This window comes from Dipodomys ordii, unplaced genomic scaffold (genome assembly GCF_000151885.1).
Source record: "Dipodomys ordii isolate 6190 unplaced genomic scaffold, Dord_2.0 Scaffold221, whole genome shotgun sequence".
Lineage (NCBI taxonomy): Eukaryota > Metazoa > Chordata > Mammalia > Rodentia > Heteromyidae > Dipodomys > Dipodomys ordii.
Window position 1 is genome coordinate 869,296 of NW_012267437.1, and position 25,032 is coordinate 894,327.

Below are 25,032 nucleotides of genomic sequence, written 5' to 3' on the forward strand. Positions count from 1 at the left end.
GATAATGAACTCATTTTTGAACAGTGTTACACCTCCCCTCACTTTCTCCCAGTTTTCCCCTCCCGTCCCTTCCCAGAAGTTGTATAGTTCATTTTCATCATAGTGTCTAGTGAGTATCCCTGCTGAATTAGTTTACCCTTTGTCCCACCCCTTCTGTGTCCCCCCCCCAAATCAGATAAACTTACATAAAAGACAAAAGGTACAGAAACAAAAACAGTGACAAAAGAGAAAAACAAAACAAAACCAAAATAACAAAAAATCCTTTTGTTTCCATTTCTTGGAGTTCATTTTGGTAAATATCATTTTACATGATCACATCCTGTGCCTGTATTTCTTGGTGTATTTTCATCAAACTGTCTACTTCCCCAAATTATGTGTGTGCCAGTGCCTGTGCATGTACCTCAGTGTGTGTATGGCCCAGTGTTTGTATGTCTGGCTAGAATCACACTGAATATTTCTCACGGAACATTTGTGCTGGGTGTGCAGCAGTACCTATATCTCTGGATGTCTATACCATGTCTTTGATGATTTGCATCATCCATGTTCTGAGTGCCAGCATGTTGCAGTGTGTCTTTCAGCTTTAGTTTCTATAAGTCTGTACTTCTGCACCTTAGGGTCTGTGTGTATGCCATCTGTCTGCCTGTCTGCCTATGTCCTCGATGTGTGTTTTACAGGCTCTGCACATCCTGTTTCCTATTCCCTTGAGTTCCTGTACATCCCAGTACTTCTGTGTTCCACTGATACTGTCACTGTAAGCACATACTAGTACATTTGTGCTTTGCATGCCTTGGTTTCTGTACCTCAGTTTGTGTGTGTTTGTGTTGTATATCCTAGTGGGTTTTTTAAATTTGGTGCTACTATTGTGTTTAAAGCCAGGATCTCTCTCTCTCTCTTTCTCTCTGTCTGTCTGTCTGTCTGTCTCTGTCTGTCTGTCTCTTTGACTTGACTTTTTCACTCAAGGCTTGTGATCTATCACTTGAGCTATACCTCCACTAATTATTTTTTTTTGTTGGTTAATTGGAGATAAGAGTCTCATAGATTTTCCTGCCTGGCCTGGTTTTGAACCTTGATCCTCAGATCTCAGCCTGCTTAGTAGCTAAAATTACAAGTGAGAGTCACCCACACCCAGCTTCTATGTCCTAAATTTGTGTAGTATCCTAGTGTCTGTGTGTTCCTGTCGATCCCAGTGTGTGGCTATTTTCTTTTCCCTCTGTTCCAGTTTCTGAGTAGCCATTGTTTGTGTGATCCCATATCTGTACATCACATATCTCTATAAGTCAGCATGTGTATCTCAGTGCTTGTATCCCAGTCTTTCTGAGCACCAGTGCCTTCGTTTCTCAGTGTCTGTCTATCCTAACAACTCTATCCTTTAATTTCTCCGTACACCCAACAGTCCATATGCTAGGGCTGTAATCTTGTGTTTAGCAATGTTTTCATGCCCCAGTATCTGTGTATCTCAATATCTATGAGTTTCAATGTCTGTCTTTACTGGGCACCAACATCGATGTGTACCAGTGACTCTGGGTTCTGGTTTCTGATTACTGTGTGTCACAATGTCTATGTATTTCCCAGTTGCTATAGAGCATAGCCTAATCTAATGCCTAGATGTCTTAGTAGCTGTTTCTATGCTAATGTCTGTATATTTCAACATTTGCATACTTGGTGTCTGTGTAGGTCCAGTACTTAAGCTCTTCAATGTTTGAGTGTGCCAGTGTCTGCATGCTCTGGTGTGTGTGCTGTGGTTTTTGTTGTTGTTGTTTGGTTATGGGATTGAACTCAGGACCTGGGTGCTGTCTGTGAGCTTTTTTGCTCCACAGCACTACCATTTTGTGCTATAGCACCAGTTTTCTGGTGGTTATTTGGACTTTCCTGCCAAGGCTGGCTTTGAAGATGATCCTTAGATCTCAGCCTCCTGAGTAGCCAAGATTACAGGCATGAGCTACCAGTACATAATGCTCTGTTCATTTATATATATATATGTGTGTGTGTGTGTGTGTGTGTGTGGGTGTGTACTACCTTTCAGTGTTTTCACAAAGGAGTTGCCATTCAACAAACCAGTTTATAAATAAAGTGCATCTTGATCCATGTCATCACCCTTTTCAACATTCTGTTGATTCTCTCTGTTTTAGCCATTTCTTTGCACGTCTGTATCCATGTGTCACAATGTCTTCATGATCTAGTTCTATGGCATTCCATGCCTGCATGTGTCTACCTCATTGATGGTATGCCCCAGAATATGTGTCCTGCTTTTACGTATATCAGTTCCAGCAATCTCAGTGTTTGTATATCCCTGTTTGCTTGTTTGTGAATCTCATCATCTCTATGTATCACTATTCCTGTGTCCATGTGCCTCAGTGTCTATTTGTTCTAGTGTTAGCATGTTGCTGTATTTTTGACCTCAAATGCTGTGTGTGTGTGTGTGTGTGTGTGTGTGTGTGTGTGTGTGTTGGTATTGGGACTTAAATCAGGACCAAGGTACTTTCCCTTAGCTTTTTTACTCAAGGCTAGTACTCTACCACTGGAGACACAGCTTCACTTTCAGCTTTTTGCTGATTAATTGGAGATAAGGTCTCATGAACTTTTTTACTCGGTGTAATCCTCAGATCTCAGCCTCCTAAATAGTTAGGATTATAGGTGTGAGCCACCAGGGCCTGGCTGTCCTTTCCCTTTTGTATGCTTCTGTTTCTGTGCTGTAGTTTGTTGTGTTCCAGTGGCATATGTGTCACAGGTAGTATGGGTCCCTCTGTTTGTATATCTCAGTGTCTGTGTGTCCCTGTGCCTATGTACCAATGTCTATGTGTGCCAATGTCTCAGTGTGTGCCAGTGTCTGACAACTGTTATGATGTCTGTGTGTTAAGTATTTGTCCAGCCAGTGTGTCTGTGTGCTCTAGTATCTGCCTATGTTTTCTATTGGCTATGAATCTTAGTATGTGAATGGCAAAGTCTGGCTGGGATCCAGTGTCTACATAATTTATTTTCCCAAGATATTTATGTGTCCCAGTGTTACTATGTTGTAGTGATTGTGGTTGTATTGTTTATTTTGGCCCAGTATCCGTATCTTTTGGGTTCTGTGGAAGTCTGAATTTCATTTTTTCATTCTTCTTGTTTTGTGGTACTGGGGATCCAACCCACCCAGGCCCTTATATATGGTAGGCAAGAGCTCTATCACTCGAGCCATGCCTTTAGTCCTTGTGTCCCATTCTTTATATCATAAATCCTACTTGTCTCTGTGTTTCTTTTTCTTTTCTTTTTTTTTTTGGTCGGTTGTGGGGCTTGAACTCTGGGCTTGGGCACTGTCCCTGCGCTCTTCAGCTCAAGGCAAGCACTCTACCGCTTGAGCCACAGTGCCACTTCTGGTTTTCTAGTGGTTTATTGGAGATAAGAGTCTCACAGACTTTCCTGCCTGGGTTGGCTTTGAACCATGATCCTCAGATCTCAGCCTCCTGAGTAGCTAGGATTACAGGCGTGAGCCACTGGTGCCCAGCTTGTCTCTGTGTTTCATTGTCTGTATATCCCTATCTCTGGGTATCCCTAAGTCGCTGATTCTTTATTTCTGTCCTTGACTCTGTGTCTCTTATCTGTGTGTTTTAGTGTCTATGCATTCTTGTCCTTGAATGTCCATGAGCCTTTGTTCTGTCTAGTGTGTCCATGTTCCCTGTCTCTGTGTGTCCACAGATCTGTGTCTCAGTGGCTGGTCATTCAGTGAACTTATGTGTTAGAGAGAAAGTGAGAGAGTCACTTTTTTCAATACATAACTGTGGGCTTTTGGTGTCAATTTCTGATTATTTACCTGTATGTGATTCTTTTCATATCCCCAACTCTCCATGTTCATGAATGTTTGTGTGTCCTTGAACTTTTGTATATTATCCTGTGTGTCCCTGAATCTTCACATGTCCTGTATATTTACCTGTGACTTGCTGGCTATAGGTTTTTGTGTCTAAGTGCTCATAAAACTTGGTATTATACTTTATATTTGTTCCTGTCTCTGAGCATCTCTAAGTTTTCGTGTGTCTCTGAAACTTTGTAATATAGCATGTGTGCGTTTCTGATTCTCTATATATTCATGTCTAGGAGTCTCCAAGCCTCTGTGTTGCTTAGGGGGTCTGCATATTTTTCATTCCATTTGCTCAATTTTGATTAGTCACTGAGCCTATGCATTCCTACAGCTTTGTTCTCCATGTCCATGTCTCTGTCTGTGTTTTGGTATCTGTCCTCTTTTCAGCCAATTTATCTCATATTTTGTCAATGTCTGTGTATTATTGTTTCTTCATGTTACTGTGGATATGTCAAATGATTTTTACTATTGATGTCTCTCTTAGTCCTAGGTCTTTTTCTCCGAATCCCCACAACTGTGAGGACTCGATTCTCTGGGTTTATTTGTCTGGGTATTGCTCTGGAACTGTTTCTCTTTCTATCTCATTCTGTCCCTAGTTTTGTTTTGATCTGACTCATCACCTCTGTGTCCCTGCCTCTCTGTTTGTGTCTAGTGTCTGGATTCATGCTTATTAATCTGTGAGCAACTATATTTATGTTCTTGGGATGAATTTACTGGCCTTATCCCTTCATTTGTAGCTTTGATTGCCTATTTGTGTGTCACTGTTTCTGGTCTGGGATTTATCTTGATTCTGTGTCCTTGTACTCTTATCTCTCTGGATAGTGTTTTCTTTTGCCACTGTTCTGCTCATTTGGGTATATTTTGTATGTTTAGATTTCTTTGTCCCTATGTCTATTTTTTCAAACTCTTCTGTGTTTCTGTCCAGAATCTAACCTGTATCTCTGGTTTTGAATTTTTTTTTTTTTTTGTCAGTTGTGGGGCCTGAACTCTCCGCCTGGGCGCTGTCCCTCAGCTCTTCAGCTCAAGGCTAGTGCTCTACCACTTGAGCCACAGCGCCACTTCTGGATTTTTTCTGCTTATGTGGTGCTGAGGAATCAAACCCAGGGCCTCATTCATGTGAGGCAAGCACTCTACCACTGAGCCAACTTATAACCCTTCCTTTCACTATGTCAAAATGTCACCACTATACTTGGGTCTCACCTTGTCTATCTTTATGTCTGCATTATCTAGTCCAATTTCTATCTGTTTAATGGTGCTTGCCACTATTTAGGTGTCTAGGACTCCTTGTCTTTGTGATCTTGCCTCACTCATTTGTGTGAGTGTGCTGATCCTCAGGCTTGAACTGAGCTTTTTTGCTCAAGGCTAGCACTCTACCACTTAAGCCACAGCTCTACTTCTGCCTTTTTTGTAGTTTCCTGGAGATAAGAGTCTCATGGCTTTTTTCTGCCCAGGCTCAGCCTCCTTAGTGGCTAGAATTATAGGTGTGAGCCACTGGCATCCAGCTTTGCTTCATTCTTAATATGTTCCTTTGTGCATACCTCTGTGTCTAAATCTCTGACACCAAGTTCAGATCTTTGTACTGCCTACTTGTACACTTTGTATGTCTCTGGCATTGTTTCTTTATATTCTCTCATCTCTCCCCATGTCTGCAATTCAGAATGTCAGTGTTTCTGCCTTTCTACCCTTGGTTGGAGTTTTAGACTATGGTTCTGACCGGTCTCTCCCTGGTTGCTTTTGTGTCCCTATATCTTTGGTGTCTTCATCTCTGCTCCTGAATCTGGATCTCTGTGTGATGTTATCTCTTAGTTTCTATGTTGCTTTATATCAGTGTCCATTTTTGTTCAGGTCTTGGATCTAGGATCTGTCCCAGAGCCTTTTCACTCAAGGCTAACACTATCACTTGAACCACAGCTCCACTTCTAGGTCTTTTGGTAGTTAATTGGAGATAAGTGTGGACTTTCCTGCCTGGGCTGCCTTCAAATCTTGATCCTCAGATCTCAGCCTTCTGAGTAGCTAGGATTACAGGCGTGGGCCATTGGTTCCTGGAGGTTTCAGTGCCATTATATTACTTATTCTGTTTGTTTCTGAGTTACCTTGTTTTTGTTTCCTTTCCATTTTGTGACTGGGGCAGTCAATCAAGACCATAGGAGTGTGGAGGTCCAACAAAAGAGCATGTTTCTGTTTGTCTAGGTTTATGTCTTTGGTGCTGTTATTTTGGACCCTGTCTCCTTAATTGAGTGTCTTTGTGTACTTATGACCATATTTCTTTGAATTTTCTGTGCTTTGTGTTTCCTTCTCTATCTTTATGTTTCTATGTGTGAGTCTTTCTTGCTGTCTTTCTTTGTGTGTCCTGTGTCATTGGTTGAATGTATATATGTGTGTCTATTGCTATTTATGGCTATTTTTGTTCATTCATTCATTTATTCATTTTGTAAATATTTACTAAGCCTCAGTGGAGCTTCATAGATGATTCAGAAAAGGTCCTTTCTCTGACAGAGCTTACAGTCTTAGGGATGTAGTTGAGTAAGTAGATGATTGGAACATCATATGATGAGTGCTGTGAGCCTAGAGGGGACAAAGAGGAGGGGACCAAACTCAGTCTAGGTGAGGAGCCAAGGAAGGCGTAGGTGATAATTAACTAAGCCTCAAAATATGAACTAAATTTACCCATATGGGGCAAAAGAAGAATGTCATGCTGAAGGAAGTAGTCATGCAAAGATCCTGTGGCTGGACAGAATATGACTTGTTAGATCATCTCCAGGACCCTTAAATACACCATGGGAGTCAGAGAAAGTTGTCAGCAGGTCTACTGACACAATCCATTTTTTAAACCATGTCTCTTCCAGTGATGATATGGAATATGGAGTAAACACTGGACATAGGAGAGGCCTTGAGAAGACAAGAGTCTCTAATATTCTAGGTTTATAGGCCTGCATGACTCTACGTGTCCTGGTATATATGTCTTTATGTGTGTCCATGTCCCCAGGTCTTTTTGTCTTTTGGCTCATGCCCCAACCCCTTGATCTCCCTAATTCAGTTCTCCTGGCTCTGGAGTTTAGGACCCATCACAGGACATAGGCGAGGTAGGGCTGGCCAAGCAACTGTTCTACATGAGAACGCATCACCAGCCAGCAGGAAGTCCAGCGAGGCAAGAGTCTTGGTGAGTCCTTCAGCAGCCTTTTGCCTAGAACCACAGGCACATCTGGGCTGTGTTGCCTCTTCAGGTAAGGTCCATTTGGCCCTGTCATCAGGCGGATGTCTATGTGCTGGAACTGCCCTGAAGAAGAAAGATGTAGTGGCCAGTCAGGGCAGTGTCTAGACTCCCTGCCCAGAGCTCAAGGAAGAGCCTTAAGGAGGAAAGCCAGAGGGAAAAGCAGGAGGGTACAGGGGCAGTAAAGACCCAGAGGAGGGAAAAGGCTGGGTGGGCATCGTGGGAAGCATTGAGAAGCCACATGGGATAGGAGTGTAGGCTAGAAATAGAGGGCCAAGGCAGATCATATAGCAGAGGAAGGAGGAGATCCAGGAATGGAGGAGAAGATAAGGCAGATTGAAAGGAAGAAGAGATAGAAGGAGCCCAGAGGAGGGAAAACTATTTGATCCACTATCACAGCTCCCAAACTCTGGCATGGGCAGCTGTTCCTAGATTCTGCCAGTGTCTTTTAACCAACAGTCTGAAGTTCTATGGTTCCATTTCATAAAAGGATAAATATTTAGAGGGAAGTTTATAATATATGACTCCCTTTTGCCTTCAGGATAAATTCAAAGCCTTTATTCTGACAATCATCTCTGATCACTAGTTCTAGCTCCTCCATTGTCCAGTCCTTTCAACTTTACAGATGGGTAAGTCTTTCTTTAACTACAAGGCTCAAAGAGATCCCAACCTTAGGTCTTCTAGCCTCCTGGGCTGCTTCTTATCTAACAAAGATCACTTCCTGTGATCACTACCCACGTCTGGCTCATTCCTTTCCCCAGATCAGGAGTTTCCTAAGTTCAGAGCCTAGTTCTGATTTCCTCTTTGTAGCTGAGGGTACCAGGTACTGGAGGAGCATCTACCCTTCCACCCTGACAAAGATCTCTGGTAGGCTAGTAATCTCTGGCTTCTCTTAGCCCGGACAGCACTTACCCATCAGGCCACGGGCCAAGGAACTGAGGCCTGAGCCATTGACCACATAGAACCCCAGGTGGGGTAGCTGCAAGTTGCTGGGCTGTCTGTAGTGGTGTCGGAGAATCAGGAATTCCAGGTAGGGCCCAAGGCGGAGAGTGAGACGGGCAGCAGAAGTCACATGGAGCTCCAACTTGGGCTTCTTCACCAGGGCAGTTTGGTGCCAGGATAAGTGCAAGGTGCCTTCTCCTCTCACAAATATGGAACTGCGGGTGATGGTGATGGTATAGGCCCGAGGCTTGTCTGTAGTGACTGTGATGATCTGGAAGTATGTGCGTGTCTGGTCCTCATGGCCTGGTCTTGGTGGTGCCCCAAGCAGCTTCCCACTCACATGTAGCCCTAGAAGGTGAGAGTGTGGGCCCAGAGTACAGGTCAACCACAACATAGGCAGAGATGGGAAGTCTTGTGGCTCACGGTTTAGTTGAGCCAGTACAGATTTGTGACTGGTAGGTTGGTTTCTGAGAAAATGCTTCTGACATAATCCTTCCTGAGCAATGTGTGAAAATGACGAGGACATGTATGTGTGTGTGCACTCACTTTTGTGTGGTTATTCCTATGTGTATGTGTGTGTTTGCCTTTGAGTGGCTTGGCTATATTCAGATAAGCATTTCTAAGTACATTAGTGCATTTGCATATGTGAAGAAAGTGACATGTTGAAGTATGTATTTTGAGAGAGTACCAGTCCTGGGGCTTGAACTCAAAGCTGGGACACTGTCCCTGAGCTTTTTTGCTCAAAACTACTGCTCTACCACTTGAGGTACAGCTCCACTTCTGACTCTTTGAAAGTTTATTGGAGATAAGAAACTCATAGACCTTCCTGCCCAGGTTGGCTTCAAACCACGATCACCAGATCTCAGCCTCCTAAGTAACTAAGATTACAGGTGTAAGCCACCAGCACCCAGCTGGAGTATGTATTTTTGATGGTGTGTTCATGTGTGCCTCTTGACATGTTAGTGTTCTATGTCTTAGTGCAATGGAGTATGTTGTGGATGTCAGGGTGTGTGCTGTATGTACTGCCATGCATATGGAGTGTCAGTATGTGTGCAGGTGGGCATTTCTGTGCACCAGTGATTTTCAGGCCTAGAGCAGCAAAGAATGTGTGCTACCTGTGTGTGCTCAATTCCTGGAAACTGGGATTCATCTGGGGCTATCAATGCTTGTGTGCCTGAGTGTGTTGATTTGCAAGCCATTGCCTCTATTTTGACATGTGCTACATGTTACTATGTGTCTGGGTACATGCTGCCATATCTGTGGGTATAGGAATCCAAAAGAATTTACTGTCTGTCACGATGCTTATCCTTGTGTTTGTCCATGTTTTTTTGTGCACTCTTGTATGTTACTGCATGTAACTGAGTTACTAAATATCTTGAGTTGTTAACAGGAATACATCTGTCTTTCTTTGGCCAGTCTAAGGGCTTGAACTCAGGGCCTGGACACTGTCCCTGAGGCTCTTTTGCTCAAGGATAGCACTCTACTACTTGAGCCACAGGGCTATTTCTAGCTTTTTCTAAGTATGTGGTACCGAGGAGTTAAACCCAGAGAGAGCTTCATGCATGCTAGGTGAGCACTCTACCACTAAGCCACATTCCCAGCCAAATACACCCATCTTTGATGTGTGTGTGGATGAAGCTCTTGGGGTTCTCACCTGCCTTTGGGTCCTCTATGAGCTGCAGTAGGTCGCCTGGACGCCCATCCACTGTAAAGCATATCTTGTCTTCTGAGTGTGGGATGTGGATCACAAAATGGGGATCTCCATCCACTGTAAGGCAGGAGATGTAACTCTTGAAGTTATGTCCTTTGAATGAATAGCAGGGAGAAGAGGGAAGAGAAAGGAGGGGAAGGCCATGCCTATTTCAGGAGGGAGGGAGAGAGGGGAGAGAAGGGAGGGAGGGAGGGAGGGAAGGAGGGAGAGAGAGGAGGCAGAGGAAGAAGGAGAGGGAGAGGGAGAGGGAGAGAGAAAGGGAAGAGCAGAGGAAGAGCTCAGTCCCTGTACTCAGGCAGGAGGGTCCTGGAGATGGCTGGCTTACCGGAAGATGAGAAGGTAAAGATGCTTGGCAATGTGCCTGCAAAGGAGAGAGGGCTTGTGTTGTTGAGGGACTGATCTAACACATTCCTAGCAACCCTGAGATCTTTGAGTCACTTCCTTCCAGGCAAGGTCCAAATTCTTGAATTCAGTATTTAAGGCTTTTCTGGAATTTAGCTCTACTTTTCAATTTTTTCTTTTTTTCATTCCAGTACTGGAGCTTGAACTCAGGGCCTCATGCTCTTGCTTGGCTTTTTTTGCTTAAGGCTGGCCCTCAACTACTTGAACCATACCTCTACTTCTTCAGTCATTCCTTTATACTCCAGCCCAGTGGAACTGACTGGTTTTGGCTTTTTGAGATACTATATAGCCCAAGCTGGCTTTGAACTTGCAGCCTTCCTGTCACAGCTTCCAGAATGTTGGGATTACTGGCATGAACTACCATGCCAGGCTCTTGCCTTCTCTTGTTAGTGACCCTTTATTGCTGTTTTTCCTGCCATCTGGAGTGTGTTCCTTTCCTCTAGCAAGGATCAATTTCTAACTCTCCTTAAAAGCCAGCTTAATTAGTGGATCTATCAAAAAAGTGACTTTGCCAGGCGTCAGTGGCTTATATGTATAATCCTAGCTACTCAGGAGATTGAGATCTAAGGATCATGGTTCAAAGTCAGCCAGGGTAGAGGAATTTTTTGCTCACCTTTTGCTAGCTCCACAACACTTTCCTGTGATTCTATGCTGCCTTCACCTACTCCCAGAGTCTCCTCAGAATTATCATCCCCATGTGGACTTCCTGTCAATTACAAAAATAAATAAATAAATAAGTGGAATTGTTCACCCTCTATGGCAAAGATGCCTTGTACCCTCCAAAGGGCCTACCTGGCTTCTAAAGTGACTTACCTCTTTCTGGGACTGGGACCTTATGCTCATCCCAGACTCTTAGTCTCTGACTCATTCAGGTAGTCATTCAGGCATTGCTTAAGCACCAGGATATAGTGGTAAAAAATGCAGACATTTTCTCTTTTTTGAGGTGTGCCAGTACTAGGGCTTGGATTCAAGACCTTACACTTTTTCTTTGTTAGTTTTCACTCAAGGCTGGCGCTCTGCTCTACCACTTCAGCCAAGCCTCCGCTTTCCTCTTCTTCTCACTTTTTACTTGTTAATTGGAGAATAGTCTCACAGACTTTTCTGCCTGAGATGGTTTTGAACTTCAGTCCTCAGATCTCAGCTTCCTGAGTAGCTAGGATTATAGGTATCAACCACTAGCACTCAGATAGTTTCTCACCTGGTAAAGCTCATAGGTCAGTGAAGAAGTCAGGCATTCATAATTACCAATGATGATAAATGCTGTAAAAAAGAACTAGCAGACAGACTAAAGAAGTAATAGAGGTCTAAAGTGGCCTTCAAGGGAGAGTAAGTAAGGCGATCTTACCTAAAGCACAAGCTGGAGTTTTAGGGGCAAAGGAAGAGATGAAGGTGCTAGGAAGAGGCAGGACAAGGCAGGCAAGGCAATTGATTATCAAGCAGAGAAAGTAGATTGAAACATGTCCCTGAATGAACATCAAGGAATGACCAATGGGAAGAATAGTAGAGAGATTAGAGGTGCTGGGGTTCAGAAAATTGATCAAGGGTGGAAGATTAGACAAGAATGGTATAGGAATATCTCATTCAGGGCCTTACAGGGTGATGAAAAGGACTTTAGACTTCATGACAGGTGTGATGGGAAATCCTTGAGGGAGATTAAGTAGGGAAGGGACAATGAGTAGTTTATGCTTTTAAAAGACATCTTTTAGAGCTGGGCACTGGTGGCTCCAAATCCCAGCTACGCAGAAGGCAGAGATTTGAGGATTTCAGTTCAAAGCCAGCACAGGTAGGAAAGTCCATGAGACTCTTATCTCCATGAGACTCTTATCTCCAAAGTTAGCATAAAGCCAGAAGTGGAGGTGTGGCTCAAGTGGTAGATTACCAGCTTTGGGGGGAAAAAGCTAAGGGTCATTGCCTAAGCATTGAGTTCAAATCCAGGCACTGAGTTCAAGCTCTGGCACTGGCACACACACACCTACATACATACACACACACATACACACACACACACACACACACCCCTTTTGGCTATAGAGAGAAAACAGCTTGCAGCAGGACAGGACAACAGATGGAGACACTAGTGAGGAGTGTGGAACAGTTTCATGGATGAGATGCAGTGGTGCTCTGCACCCTCACTTGTTCCCTAAGGAAGGCAGAATAGTGGAGTGGTGCAGTACATTTACTTTGGGACCAGATTGTATGGGTTCAAATCTCTAAGTAGCCATGTAAGTAGCCATGTGACATAGTAGAAGTTATTTTACTTCTCTGTGTTTTAGTTATAAATGCATATATCAATAGTTTTCTTATGGAGCTTGAATAAAAGATTATGAGTACATGATATAGAAAAGTACTAACTATAGGAAGAGTTCAAAACTGTTATTTCATGATCTTTATGACATTTGAATGTAATTACAAAAGATCAGAAGAAATAAAAATAATAAAGGGGGGTAGGAATGTGGCTTAGTGGTAGAGTGCTTGTCTAGGATGCATGAAGTCCTGGGTCCAACCCCTCTGTAAAGTATTTTACAATTAAAAAAATATATATAAAGCCAGAAGTGGTGCCCTGGCTCAAGTGGTAGAGCACTGGGACAGTGCCCAGGCCCTGAGTTCAAGCCCCAGGCCTGGCAATAATAATAATAAATATAAAAATAAAGGTAATTACCATTATCTTTCAAAATTTTCACCTCTCTCATAGTAAGCAGGGCTGTTCAGAGAGCACAGAAAAACCAATCCAAGCTTCCTTGGCCAGTGATACTGTAATTTACACTCCCAAGTTCCTCTCCTGCTTGGGAATCATCAGCATCATGTCCAACAAAGCAAATGGCAACACTATTGTCTGACCTGTTTATTTCTGTTCAGCCTTCCCAGTCTTATCTCCCAAGGCCTCTGATTCTGCACCTAGCTACTGAGATCCAGAGATGTTAAGCAACTAATCCACAGTCCCAAAACAAACAAGAAAGGACTGAGCATATCTGCACAGGCTTTTAGACTCCCAGCACCTGGTGTTCTTCATTCAGAACTCCTCACCATGGCTTGTCCCTTTGCCTGTGGTACTCACCATTTTTATCAGGAGTGAGGAAGGTATAGAAAGCTGGCGGGTTCAAGGACTCCACAAACTTGGACTCCATCATTGATTCAGACAGAAGCTCTAGCTCTTCTGGGAGATGAAGCAGACTGATGGTTTCAGGGAGAGTACTGGAAGGTAGCAAGATTGGCAGGATTGGGGAGTCTGTCTTTGGGCAGATGACTAAAACTGTTGGGTAGGGCTATTATTGAGAGACTTGGCACAGATGGACTCAATACTTGCCTGGTGCTCTGAGGTCCTATCAGCAGGTCTTGTTGATGCCAGAGCCTTCCAGTGGGCAGCAAAGAAGGCAGAGTGGGGGTAAAAGGAGTAGCGAGGGGTTCTCCAAGAACAGAGATGGTCATGGTACTGCTAGAACCTGTGGTGCTTAAGACAGTGTTTGAGAATGTGCTAAGGCTCTGAGGAGGGGGAGGCCTGGGTCTGGCAGGTCTAGGAGGTAGCAGCATTTGTGGTGTATGGGGGATTGGGGTTCCAGGCTTAGAAAGTGATAAACTTGTGGGAGTCTGGTGAGGTGGAGTGCTAGGTTTAAAAAGTGGAGGGATTTTAGGGGACTTAGGTAAGAGGATTCCAGGTCTAGGGTGTGGTGGATTTTTGGAGGTCTTGGGAGCAGGAACTTTAGGTCTGGTATGTGGTGAAGGTTTAGAGATCTGAAGTGTGGAGGTAGGTCTGGGCTGTGGTGTGTGTTTGGGGAACTGTGATATGAATACCTCAGAATGGGGATGAGCTAGGGCATCTGATTTAGGTTGTGATGTAGCACCGGGCTTGTAATGCTGTTTCATAGTGCCAGCTTTGGGTTGGGTTGGGATGCCAAGATTCAGAGGTGGGATTTGGGTCTTAGAATTCATGGGTGCTACAATAGAAGGATTCTGCTGTGATGGAGCAGTAGGTTTTTGTGGCAACAGAGCAGTAGAATTTGTAGGCATGAGAGCAACAGGTTTTATCTTGACAGTTGACTGTGCAAAGGTGCCAGAATCTTGTGCTACAGTTTTGGGCTTTGAGTGTGTTGATGTTGATAGACTATTAGAGCTCTGACCCAATGGCTCCACCTCCTTGGAACTGAGAGTCTTCTTCACAGAGACAGTGGTAGGTAAGGTTGGTTTCACAAGTCTTGATTTGGGGGAGACCTTGGGCACCAAAGCTGGTCGAGCTGGGCCTGTTCCTAGATCATGGCTGTTCTTACACGAGGGTGTGACCGTACCTGGTACATCTGTGATAGATGGCTGCCTTGTGGCCTCCTCTCTGGCCTCCTTGAGGTGCACCATTACCAGTGAGGTCAGAGGTGTGACAAAGTTGTATTCAAGGGATAGGTTGAGAGCTTTGGCAGCCAACAGATTGCGAGTGGTGGTGTCACGGGCTTGGAAGCGCGCCTCCAGCAGCTCTCCAATGGTAACATAGGCCCAGAGGCGGCGGATAAAGCCAGCCACATTGAGGGCAGGCTCTCCTGAGCAACCAAAAGCCTTCTGGCTGTTGTTGGTGGCTTCTTCACTGTGACGGGCCACCAGCAGCTGACCCTTGGGGCCACGGGCTGCTAGGTGGATGCCTAGCTCTTGCTTGCCTGGCTGCACCTGGCCAGCTACCACGAGTTCTGAGCCACCAAAGTAGTTGGAGAATAGAGCCCAAGGAGAAGACCCCACCAAACCACCTAGGTAGTCCAGACGCACATCCGCCAGCAGAGGCATGGAGATTTCCTCATAGAGGCCCTCTAGCTGCAAAGCTGCATCTGCGTCCTCATATATTCGTCGGGCTGCTCCTCGATTCTCCAGGGACAGGCGACGAAGCAGAGGGAAATCTGCATCATCCCCAAAGGCCAAGCTGAAAAGGGCTACCCTGTGTCCCAGTGCCTGACGGACATTGGAGAGGATCACACTGGGAGTTGTCACACCAGCTGTGGGCTCTCCATCTGTCAGGAACATGATAAGAGGTATCCTCCCCACACTAGGGCCCTTTCCAGGCTCCTGGTTACTATGGTTCAGTACTGAAGCAGCGGCCAGCAGAGCTGCATTGATGTCAGTCCCTAATTGGAGAGCAGCAGATTGTGAGACCACCTTCTCTGGTCACTCCCCACCCCCACCCCTGCCCTTTTTAGCCTCCTTTGTAGCTAGGATTTACAGGCCAGAGCCATTGGCACCTGGCTAAGTGCTTTAAGGGAGAAGAAGCTCGGGCTCGAAGAGAAATGTGCTCTAAGATACATGGAAAATCAATTATGCTCTTCCCACAAGGACAGAGAATTGGGAAGGAAATCCAGAGGATATAGGGACATGTTTGTGTAAAATATGTAATAGTGAATTGCACACATATTAGAAGCCACACCAACCACCCAGACTCAGTCACATCTCCTCTTTTCTCAGGCTGTTTGGGGTGCTTATCTTTCCCATTCCTCCACCCACACCCAGGCTTCCCAAGATCTGACAGTGAGGCCCACATGTCCTTGGCTATTAACAGCTCTCAAACTTAGGACAGTTTTGGACTTGTTTCTTAGTGTGTGTGTGTGTGTGTGTGTGTGTGTGTGTGTGTGTGTGTGTGTCCTTCATCAGATTGGCAGCTACCCAAGATAGCACCCCTACCTTCTTGCTACAGTGGAAGAAAGGGATGAAATGGCAGGAGGTGGTGGTGGTGGTGGGGACATCAGTGATTGACTGAGAGGAGGTTGATCAAAAGCTGGAATCAGGGCAGCAACTTGATCAAAAGTTTGGAAATAAATATTTAGATTATTAAGCTGTGTGCCAGCGGCTCACACCTTTAATACTACCTAGGAGGCTGAGATGTGAGGATCACGGTTCAAAATCAGCCTGAGGCAGGAAAGTCCCTGAGACTCTTATCTCCAATAAACTACGTAGAAAAGAAAGTCCCTGAGACTCTTATCTCCAATAAACTACTTAGAAAAAGCTAGAAGTGGTGCTGTGGTTCATGTGGTAGAGAGCTACCCTTGAGCTGAAAAAGTTCAAGGATAGCACCTAGGTCCTGAGTTCAAGCCCCAGGAATAGCATACACACACACACAACAAACATACACATATACAATGTAGATTATTGAATTTAAAAGTTTCAGCAAATTCTTTTGTGTTTGCTTTTATGGGTATGTGCTTGTGTGTGCCAGTAGTGAGGCTTGATCTCAGGGCTTTGTATTCTTAGCAGTTTACTTTTTTCTAGTCAAGGTTGGAACTCTACCACTTGAGCCATACCTCTACTAGCTTTTTGCTAGTAAATTGGAGATGAGTCTCTTCATATTTGTCTTACCCTGCTGGCTTCAAACCATCATCCTCAGATCTTAGCCAGTTTGTAGCTAGGATTTACAGACCAGAGCCGCTGGTACCCAGCTAAGTGCTTTAAGGAAGAGGAAACTCAGACCCAAAGAGAAATGTGCTCTAATATACATGGAGAATCAATCATGCTCTTCCCACAGGACAAAGAATTGGGAAGGAAATCCAGAGGATATAGGGACATGTTTGTGTAAAATCTGTAATAGTGACATTTCTGGCCAGGTGAGAAGTAAGGAGGCTGGGGGAAATGAAGAAAAGATTCTGGGAACTTCCCCCAATTCCCCACACCCTGCCCATATGGCTAAATAGGGCTAACACTTACAACCATCTGCTTCCATGTGACTCAGGTGGTCTTTGGCACTGTGAATATTCTGGGTAGTGGCCTGGATAGAGCCTCCAGCTTTCCAGACATTAACTGTGTCAGAAAAGGAGATGATGTTGAAGTAATCATTCGCTCGCAGTTCGCTGAGGATCACATTCATGGCTTTTTTAGTCTGTGGGGGAATTGATGAGGTAAAGAAGATGAGACAAGACTTGAGGTCTATGAGTTTGAAAAGCTCCTTCCATTCAAAGCACTAAGGTCTGTTTGATGGCTTTAAGACTATCTAACTCCATCATTCGGAGTCTAGAATAGCAAATCCAAATACCCTGGATTTCTTTGGTCCAAAGACTAAAACTACACCATTCAACATGGCAGTGACTAGCCGCATGTAGCTATTTAAATTGAAATGTAAATTAGTGAAAGAAAAATTTGAAAATTCTCTTCTTCACATTTAAGTGTTCAATAGTATTAGGTCAGTGGCTGCTGTAGTAGATGACACATAATTTGAGAACATTGTAATCATCAAGGAAATTCTAGTAGAATGTTTGAAATTCTTTCAAAATAAACAGAAGAATAGGGGTGTGGTTTCAAATGCCTGTAATCCCAGCATTCAGGAGGCTGAGGCTACAGTACCAGGAGTTTAGGCCAGACTGGATTATATATTGAAACTGTTTCAAAAATAACAAAACAATAAGGCATCGGTAGCTCATGTCTGTAAAACTAGCTAGTCAGGAGGCTGAGATATGAGGATCAATGCTTAAAATCAGCTAAGGCAAGAAAGTCCATGAGACTCATCTCTAATAAGCCACCAGAAAGCCAGAAGTTGGAACTATGGCTCAAGTGGCAAAACACTAGCCTTGAGCACAAAAAGCTCAAGGACAGCGCCCAGGCTCTGGCAACAAAAAGGGTTAGGAGAAAAAATTAAGTGTAATCCATTTAATTGTGAGTGTGTGTGTGTGTGTGTGTGCGTGCGTGTGTGCAAGACTGAGTTTTGTGACTGTGAGATAGAACATTATTGTAAAAAAGTAACAAATGTATCCCCCAAAGCTGAAGCAGATTAATAAAAAACTTCTTAAATATGAAAGCAAATAGAAAGTTGTACTAAAGATGGGTGTGGTGGCACCCACCTGTAAGTAATTCTAGCATAGGGGAGGCTGAAGCAGAAGGATCATGAGTTGTAGGCCTGGGCTACCATGTCTCAAAACAGAAAAAAAGAGGAAAGTTCTTCTGTACAGAAGTAGTCTATATCTATGTTTATTTGAACTAAAGAGTGCTGTGTTTTATGGGTCCAGACCCAATTGCTTAGGATTCAAGAATTTAAAGTTTGAGTGTCTTATGATTCCAGGTCTCTGTAGCTGCCTCACAATAACTTGGCATGCTTTGGTTCTCCTCTAACTTACTTTTTATCCTCATATTGTTTCTTCCAGGAGAATATTCTCACCAGCTCTCAGATAACCAAGATTCCACTTTACCTCTACAACTTCAATCTTGTGCCATTTTAATATAATACTGTCTCACTTTAAAAATATGTATCTTCATGGGGTTGGAGACATGGCTCAGGTAGTAGAGCATTTATCTCTGTCTACCTTCAGCTCTCTCTCTATATATATGTATATATATATATATATGTATGTATATCTAGAGAAAGAGATATATAGTTATATCTATATATAGATACATAGATATATAGATAGAGATAGATATATAACTATCTATATCTATTACAATCTCTCTATCTATCTAGCTATCTATCTATCATCTATCTCTTCCTTGAATTTCCTATTCTCATCCTTCTCACCCAGACATCCCTTGTCCCAGACTGTTTACTGACAGTCTTGTGTGGCATATTTTCACTATGTAGCCACATATCAAGGCCTCTGAGAACAGGACTTAGAATAAGTCTTCTTCCTATCTTCCTTCTCCATGACACTGCTTAGAATAGGGAATCAGGTTTGTAAATTCTAGTATTAGGTAGAATTTGTGGAACACTTGCTATGTTCCAAATACTGTACTAAATACTTTAGACATATCAGCACAATTAATCCTTACAGAAACACAACAAAGAAGTCACTAATATCCTTATTTATAGGCAATAAAACAGGGTCTCACAAAGGTGGTGTAACGTGCTCAGATTCACATAGCTGACAGATGATAAATTAGAGACTAAAATTTAAAACGTTTTAAATCCAGTGATAGTTATAAGTACAGTGTTTTACTTTCAGTCATTTTGAAAGGTATGAATTTCAGAGACTGTAGGACATTTGAAACTCACTTTCTCTATACCTTTCTCTATACCTTAAATTGGTAAGCAATGCCTGAATGCTTCGAAGGTGATCTGAGTCTTTCTTGTCATAGGAAAAATCTATCCTGGAATCGGGAGCTGTGTACCATACTCTTATTTCCATTGAGAGGTCTGAGACTTAAGAGAATGGTTTTTCCTTAGAGCAGAAGTAGAAAAGTGGGAGCCATGGGAGTCTACAAGTCAGACACGATGTCAAGATGTCAACCAGGGATACATTATGTTTTTAGAACTATGTGGTTTAATTTTTTAAAATTTCCAATTGCTTTTAAAATTTCCAAGCTATCTTTATGTTACTGATTTCTAGTTTAATTCTACTTAGTCTGAGAGTACACTTTGCATGACTTATGCTGTTTTAGATTTGTTAAGGTGCACTGATGGTTAATCTGATTGATTGGATTGAGAGACAACTAGGAGATTAGTAAAACATGTCTCTGAGTGTGTCTGTGAAGTGCTATCAGAATAGATTAGCACTGAGTAGACTGTTGAGTAGAAGTGGCTCAGGCCTGTAATCCTTCATCACTCAGGAGGTTGAGATCTGAGGATTACAGTTAAAGTAAGCCTGGGCAGGAAAGTCTATGAAACTCTTATATTCAATTAACCATCAAAAAGCTAGAAGTGGAGCTGTGGCTCAAGTAGTAGACCTTTAGCCTCAAGCAGAATAGTCAAGCTATAGCACAAGAACTGGAGTTCAGGTGGCAGTACTGGCACACTAGTTTACTAAAACAATATTTTAGTAGACTATTGACAGGTTGTGAAGCTGTGGAAGGTGGGACTTCACTGGAGGAAGTAGGTCACTGGGATGAACTCATGAAGGGTACAACTTGTCCTTGGGCCCTTCTATCTTCTCTTTGCTTCCGGGATGTCGTGAGGTATATAAGTCTCCTGCATTATGTTCTTCCTCTATGATATTTCTAATTTGCCACAGGCCTAAAAACAGTGCAGCCACCTGACCATCGTCTGAAACCTCTAAAACTGTGACTCAGAATATATCCTTCCTCGTTTTTCAATTGTTTCTTTTAAGTACTTGTCAGAGTGATGAAAAACCTGCACAGGTGTAGATTGTGATCCCCAATGCAGTCTGTTGGTAAATGATCTATGTGGGCTTGAGAAGAATGTGTATGCTGTTGTTGACAGGCGAAGCATTCTACAAATGTCAATTCAGTCCTGGTAGTTGAAGGTCATATTTAGGTTGACTATGTATTACTGATTATCTGCCTATAGGATCTGCCAACAGAGCTACTTTCCTTTGTTGCCATTATTTACTGGTAGAGGGGGACTGAAGTCTCCGGTTATAATCTTGGGTTTGTGTATGTCTCCTTTCCATTCTACCAATTTTTACCTCAGGAGTTTTGGTATTGTTATTAAGTGCGTACAGATGGAGGTTTATTATGTCTTTTTGGAGACTTGAACTCTTTTGACAAAATATTGTGAATGTGATTTCTAATAATTTCCTTCCATGAAGTATATTTTATCAAAAATACCCCCTTCAGCTTTGTTTTGATTTGGGTTTACATGGTATAATATTCAGTAAACCTCTATGTTTATTCTATATTGTCTTTCTATTTATATATGTGTGTATTATATATAACTTACATTATATGTATATTTCATAGACACAACATATTAATGGGGTTTATTTTATTACTTTTAAAATAGTATTTATTTATTTATTGTGCCAGTAATGGGGCTTGGGACCTTGTACTCACACTTGACTTTTTTGCTTAAGGCTGATGCTCTGCTACTTGAGCCTCATAACCAGTTCCTGAGGTTTGTATTATTATCAGTGCTAAAACTGTCTTTTAATTGGCATATCGAAGACAGTCATGTTTAAAATGATTACTGATATGGATGGATCAATATTTGTAATATTTAAAACTACTTGTTGCTCTTATTTTTTTATTTCCACTCCCTTTCTGAATTCTCTAAGTTTAATTGAGCATTTCATATGACTACATACTTTCTTATCTCAGTGTGTCCACTATGCTTAGAGAAAAACATTTAGTGGTTCAAATCAAGTTTACAATGTGGGTTTACAACGTGTCCAAGTCTGCTTTAAAATACCACTTGATTCACGGGGTGAATATATTATAAAAGCGTATTTTCCCCTCTCCTCTCTTAAAACACCATTCTCGTGAATTGAATTTATTCCTAAACTATGTTTGCTGAAAACATCATTATTACTATCTTCAGGAATTATGTCACATAAGATAACAAAAATCTAATTTTTGTTTTAGATTCAATTATTCAGTTTCTAAAAGTTTCATTAAATTATATATATATATATATAAATTATATATATATATAAATTATATATATATATATATATATATATACATGTACTTGATAAGCAGGTAAATATACCTGCTTGCTGAAGAACTAATAATATTTATTGGAAATACAGCTACTGGTAATAATTCCCTCAATTTTTGTCTTAAACTTCACTGAGCTGTATCCCCCACATACCGTGGAGGAGCCAGGCTAGCATAGTGTTAAAGACTAGGGGAGAGAAAGCATTCTGCAGTTCTGAGGCTGGGGCTCAGGCCCTCATCCAGCTAGTATTCCTGTGAGATGACCTACACCAGGGATCCTGACCCCTACACACCTGAGTAAGTTGGAAAGACTGCAAAGGGCTTGAGTGGGATCTGGCCCTCCCATTGCACTCAAGCTCATTTGAGACACTTCCTGTGAGACCACACGTTGGTTGAGTCATAAAAAAAAAAAAAGCTTAGTTAGCCTAAGCTCTCCAGGGCTGAGAGCATTCTGGATGGAAATGCAGCTTCTAGAACTCCATGACTGACACACAAGGGGCAGGGAAACTAGTGATTCAAGGCTCAGAGATAGGAGTGTTGCAAGGAGAAAATACAGGGCCCCAGAACTGCAGGAGTTCAAATGCTACAATTTCAGCATCCTAGAATATCAGGGCTTTAGATTTTAAATACAATTAACATAAACCCTAGGGGATAGGGCATCCAGAAGAATCAGTCATCATTCCTAAAGGTCACATTGGATCAGGATTCTATGATCACAGGGCTCTCTGTCTTGAAGGTTCAATGAACTGGAGACACATCAAGCCCTGGAAAAGTGGGACTGAAACTCTTAGTGCTTTCAAGCCCAAGAGATCCATGTTTCAATGTTCCTCTGATTCTGTAGCTCCAGGAAGTGTGGCTGCCATGAGGTAGGGCACTAGGTCCCTAGGGAGAGCCCAGTTCATGAGCTCTGAGAGGCTGAGAGAGGCTGAGGTCTCTGGTTCAGGGTGAGGGTGGGGTCTCTGGTCCCATTCATTGTGCCACCTCTCTGTCTCTGTCTGTCCTTGTCTGTCTCTTTGCTTTGTGGGCCTGGGAATATAACGGCAGGACTTAGGAAGGCCCGCAGGGTCATTGGTACCTGCTTCATCTTGGTTCCAAACATGGAGCCGCTCACGTCAATAACAAACACCACGTTCTTCTCCACAGGCTGGAGGCCCCTGGGGGCAAAGTAGTGAATGAAATAGCCCCCATAAATCTGGACAAACAGAAGGGAAACCAAGAGGAAGAAGAAGGGTGAGAGACAATGTAAACCAGACCCTCTGCCTCTCGCCCATAAGAGCCTGCACTTTCCTTCCCAGGACGCATCCCTGCTTCTAGTTCAGTGGCCATGTGTGTGGAGGTTTGCCTCATGTCTGTCTCCCACACCAGAGCTGTGTCTCTGCTGGCGGTTCAGCCCTCCATCCCAGGCCTTGCCCAGAGCTGTGGAGTGAAGAAGACTGGCTTGTGGCCCAGGGCTCCAAGGACCAGGATCTCTGTAATATGTGAGTTCCTGTCCGTGAGAGAGCTGGGCTTACACAGTCTTGAGGGTCCCCCAGGGACGTTTGCCTGGGCTCCAGGAACTCCAAGTATTGTTTTAACCTCCCTCCATAGAATGAGCCTGGGGCCCAGCTCCTTGCTGCCAAGGGCTGGGAGTCTGCAGGGCCTCCCTCTTCCCCCTCAAACCTCCTTTCTGCTGTTGCTGGGCAGAGCAGGGAGAGGAGGAGGCAGCAGAGGCCAATTGAGCTGTCTGTACAGAGGGGATTGGTTGCACCAGGTACAGATGCCTGGGGCTGTCCTGGATGTGATTGGCCACTGGCCCCCTGCCCCCTCCACCTCTCCCTCTCCCTCTCCCTCTGCAAAGCCTGGGGGCTGGGCCAGCTGAGGGAAGGGAAGGGGGCTGGGAGGCCCCTCAGGACCAGAGTCAGCTCAGCCCACTGATGTCTGGGCTTGCTGAGGCCCTGGGCTCCCCTGAAGCCTGTGCCTGAAGCCTGAAGGAACTGCAGCAGTTCTCTCTGCCCAGGGAAACAGTTCATCCTCCTCTCTGCCCTTGGGCCAGCTGAGATCACCAGGCTCTCCCCTGCTGCCTCCTGCATCAGGGGAACAGAGGAGGTGGAAGCACATGGTGGCTTCCTGCTTCCTCTGACTCCCAAGCGTGGCCTGTGGATGGGAGGTCTGTGCTTCCACCCAATCCTAGCACTCAATCCCAGTTCCCCAAGGCCTCTACCAGCCAGCCTGCCATTGCCCGGGCCATGAGCAGCATCCAACTGGCAGCCTGTGTGCCTGTCAGACCTGGGTGTGTGGCAACTGGGGAAGCCCTGCCACGCGGCCCTGCCCCTGCTCTCTCCAGGCCCAGCTCCTCTGTGAGCCCATTCCTCTGGGGCAGGACACACTGGCCAGCCCTCCTCAGTGTGCTCATCCCATCCACACCCTGCCAGAGGGAAGGTGAAAGGTGTAGCTCCTCCCATGGGCACAAAACCCACCGGAAGTTGGGTAGGGTAGCCATTGCCAGAGCCTTTTCCCTCTGGTTAGTGCCAGGCAGCTCCACAAGTGCCTTCTGCCCTCTCCCTCGGGCGGCATGCTCTGCCTCCTGTCTCCCACTCAGCACCTCCCACAGCACCCACCCATAGGATGTTCTTCACTAGGCATCTTTACCATCCAAGTCTACAACCCCCTGTCCCCAGTTTCCTCACACTTTTTGAATTTTTTGGTCAGTCTTGGGGCTTGAACTCTGGGCCTGGGCGCTGTCCCTCAGCTCTTCAGCTCAAGGTGAGCTCTCTACCACTTGAGCCACAGCACCACTTCTGTTTTTCTGGAGGTTTATTGGAGATAAGAGTCTCATGGACTTAGCTGCCCAGGCTGGCTTTGAACCATGATCCTCAGATCTCAGCCTCCTGAGTAGCTAGGATTACAGTAGGCGTGTGCCACCACCACCCAGACACTTTTTGAATTTTTGTGCTGGTCTTGAGGCTTGAACTCAGGTGCTGGCACTGTCCCTGAACTCTTTTGGTCAATGGTGTCACTCTATTACTGGAGGCACAGCTGCATGTCCAGCTTTTTGGTAGTTCATTGGACTTACGAGTCTCTCAGATGTTCCTTTTCCGGGCTGGCTTTGAACCATGAACCTCAGATTTCAGCCTCCTGAGTCGGTAGGATTACAGGTGTGAGCCACTGGCACTGGACTCTTCTCACTTGTAACTAGGGTCTTTTGCTGTCCACGGCATCCATGCTAAGAATAATCAGGGTTGCCACTGTCTCACCTCCAGTTCAATCCTGTTGAACCTGCAAGCCTCTGGGTCATTCCACCTCCTGTTCCACTTCTCACCAAAGGTAACTAAGACGACTAGCATGTCTCCAAACTCATTGTGCTCATGTGTGGACCTTCCCCAGGATGATCTTTGTGTTGTAGGTGACAGTTGACTTGGGCTCCCATTTTCTCCAAAGGCCTTGGTCCTGAGACGCTGAGACCATCAGCTCTTCGGATTTAGCTCTCTAAGCAAGTTGTCTGCAGGTAGTGGAACCTACTAAGGCCTGAAGTCAATGACTGTGGGAATTGGGGTTACCTTGGAGTTGTTGCCATCAAGACCTTATCTTCCTTGCATGACCTCAGTGACTGTCTTGTGTTGTACCTCATATCACCACTAGTAACGCAATGTCTCCCTCCCCTGTCTAGGCACCTATATG

At 44.2% G+C, this 25,032-nt stretch overlaps 1 protein-coding gene across 1 annotated transcript in view; it reads right to left on the reverse strand.

Moving 5' to 3' along the window:
- Positions 1-6,900: 6,900 nt before the first annotated feature.
- The window catches only part of Itih6 (inter-alpha-trypsin inhibitor heavy chain family, member 6), a 35,126-nt gene continuing 16,994 nt past the window's right edge, over positions 6,901-25,032 (reverse strand). Inside the window, 9 exon segments of the mRNA XM_013035805.1 lie at positions 6,901-7,112; positions 7,959-8,336; positions 9,643-9,756; positions 10,025-10,060; positions 10,715-10,807; positions 13,157-13,316; positions 13,318-15,197; positions 16,765-16,936; positions 22,451-22,567. Coding sequence (XP_012891259.1) covers positions 6,901-7,112; positions 7,959-8,336; positions 9,643-9,756; positions 10,025-10,060; positions 10,715-10,807; positions 13,157-13,316; positions 13,318-15,197; positions 16,765-16,936; positions 22,451-22,567 — 3,162 coding nt within the window.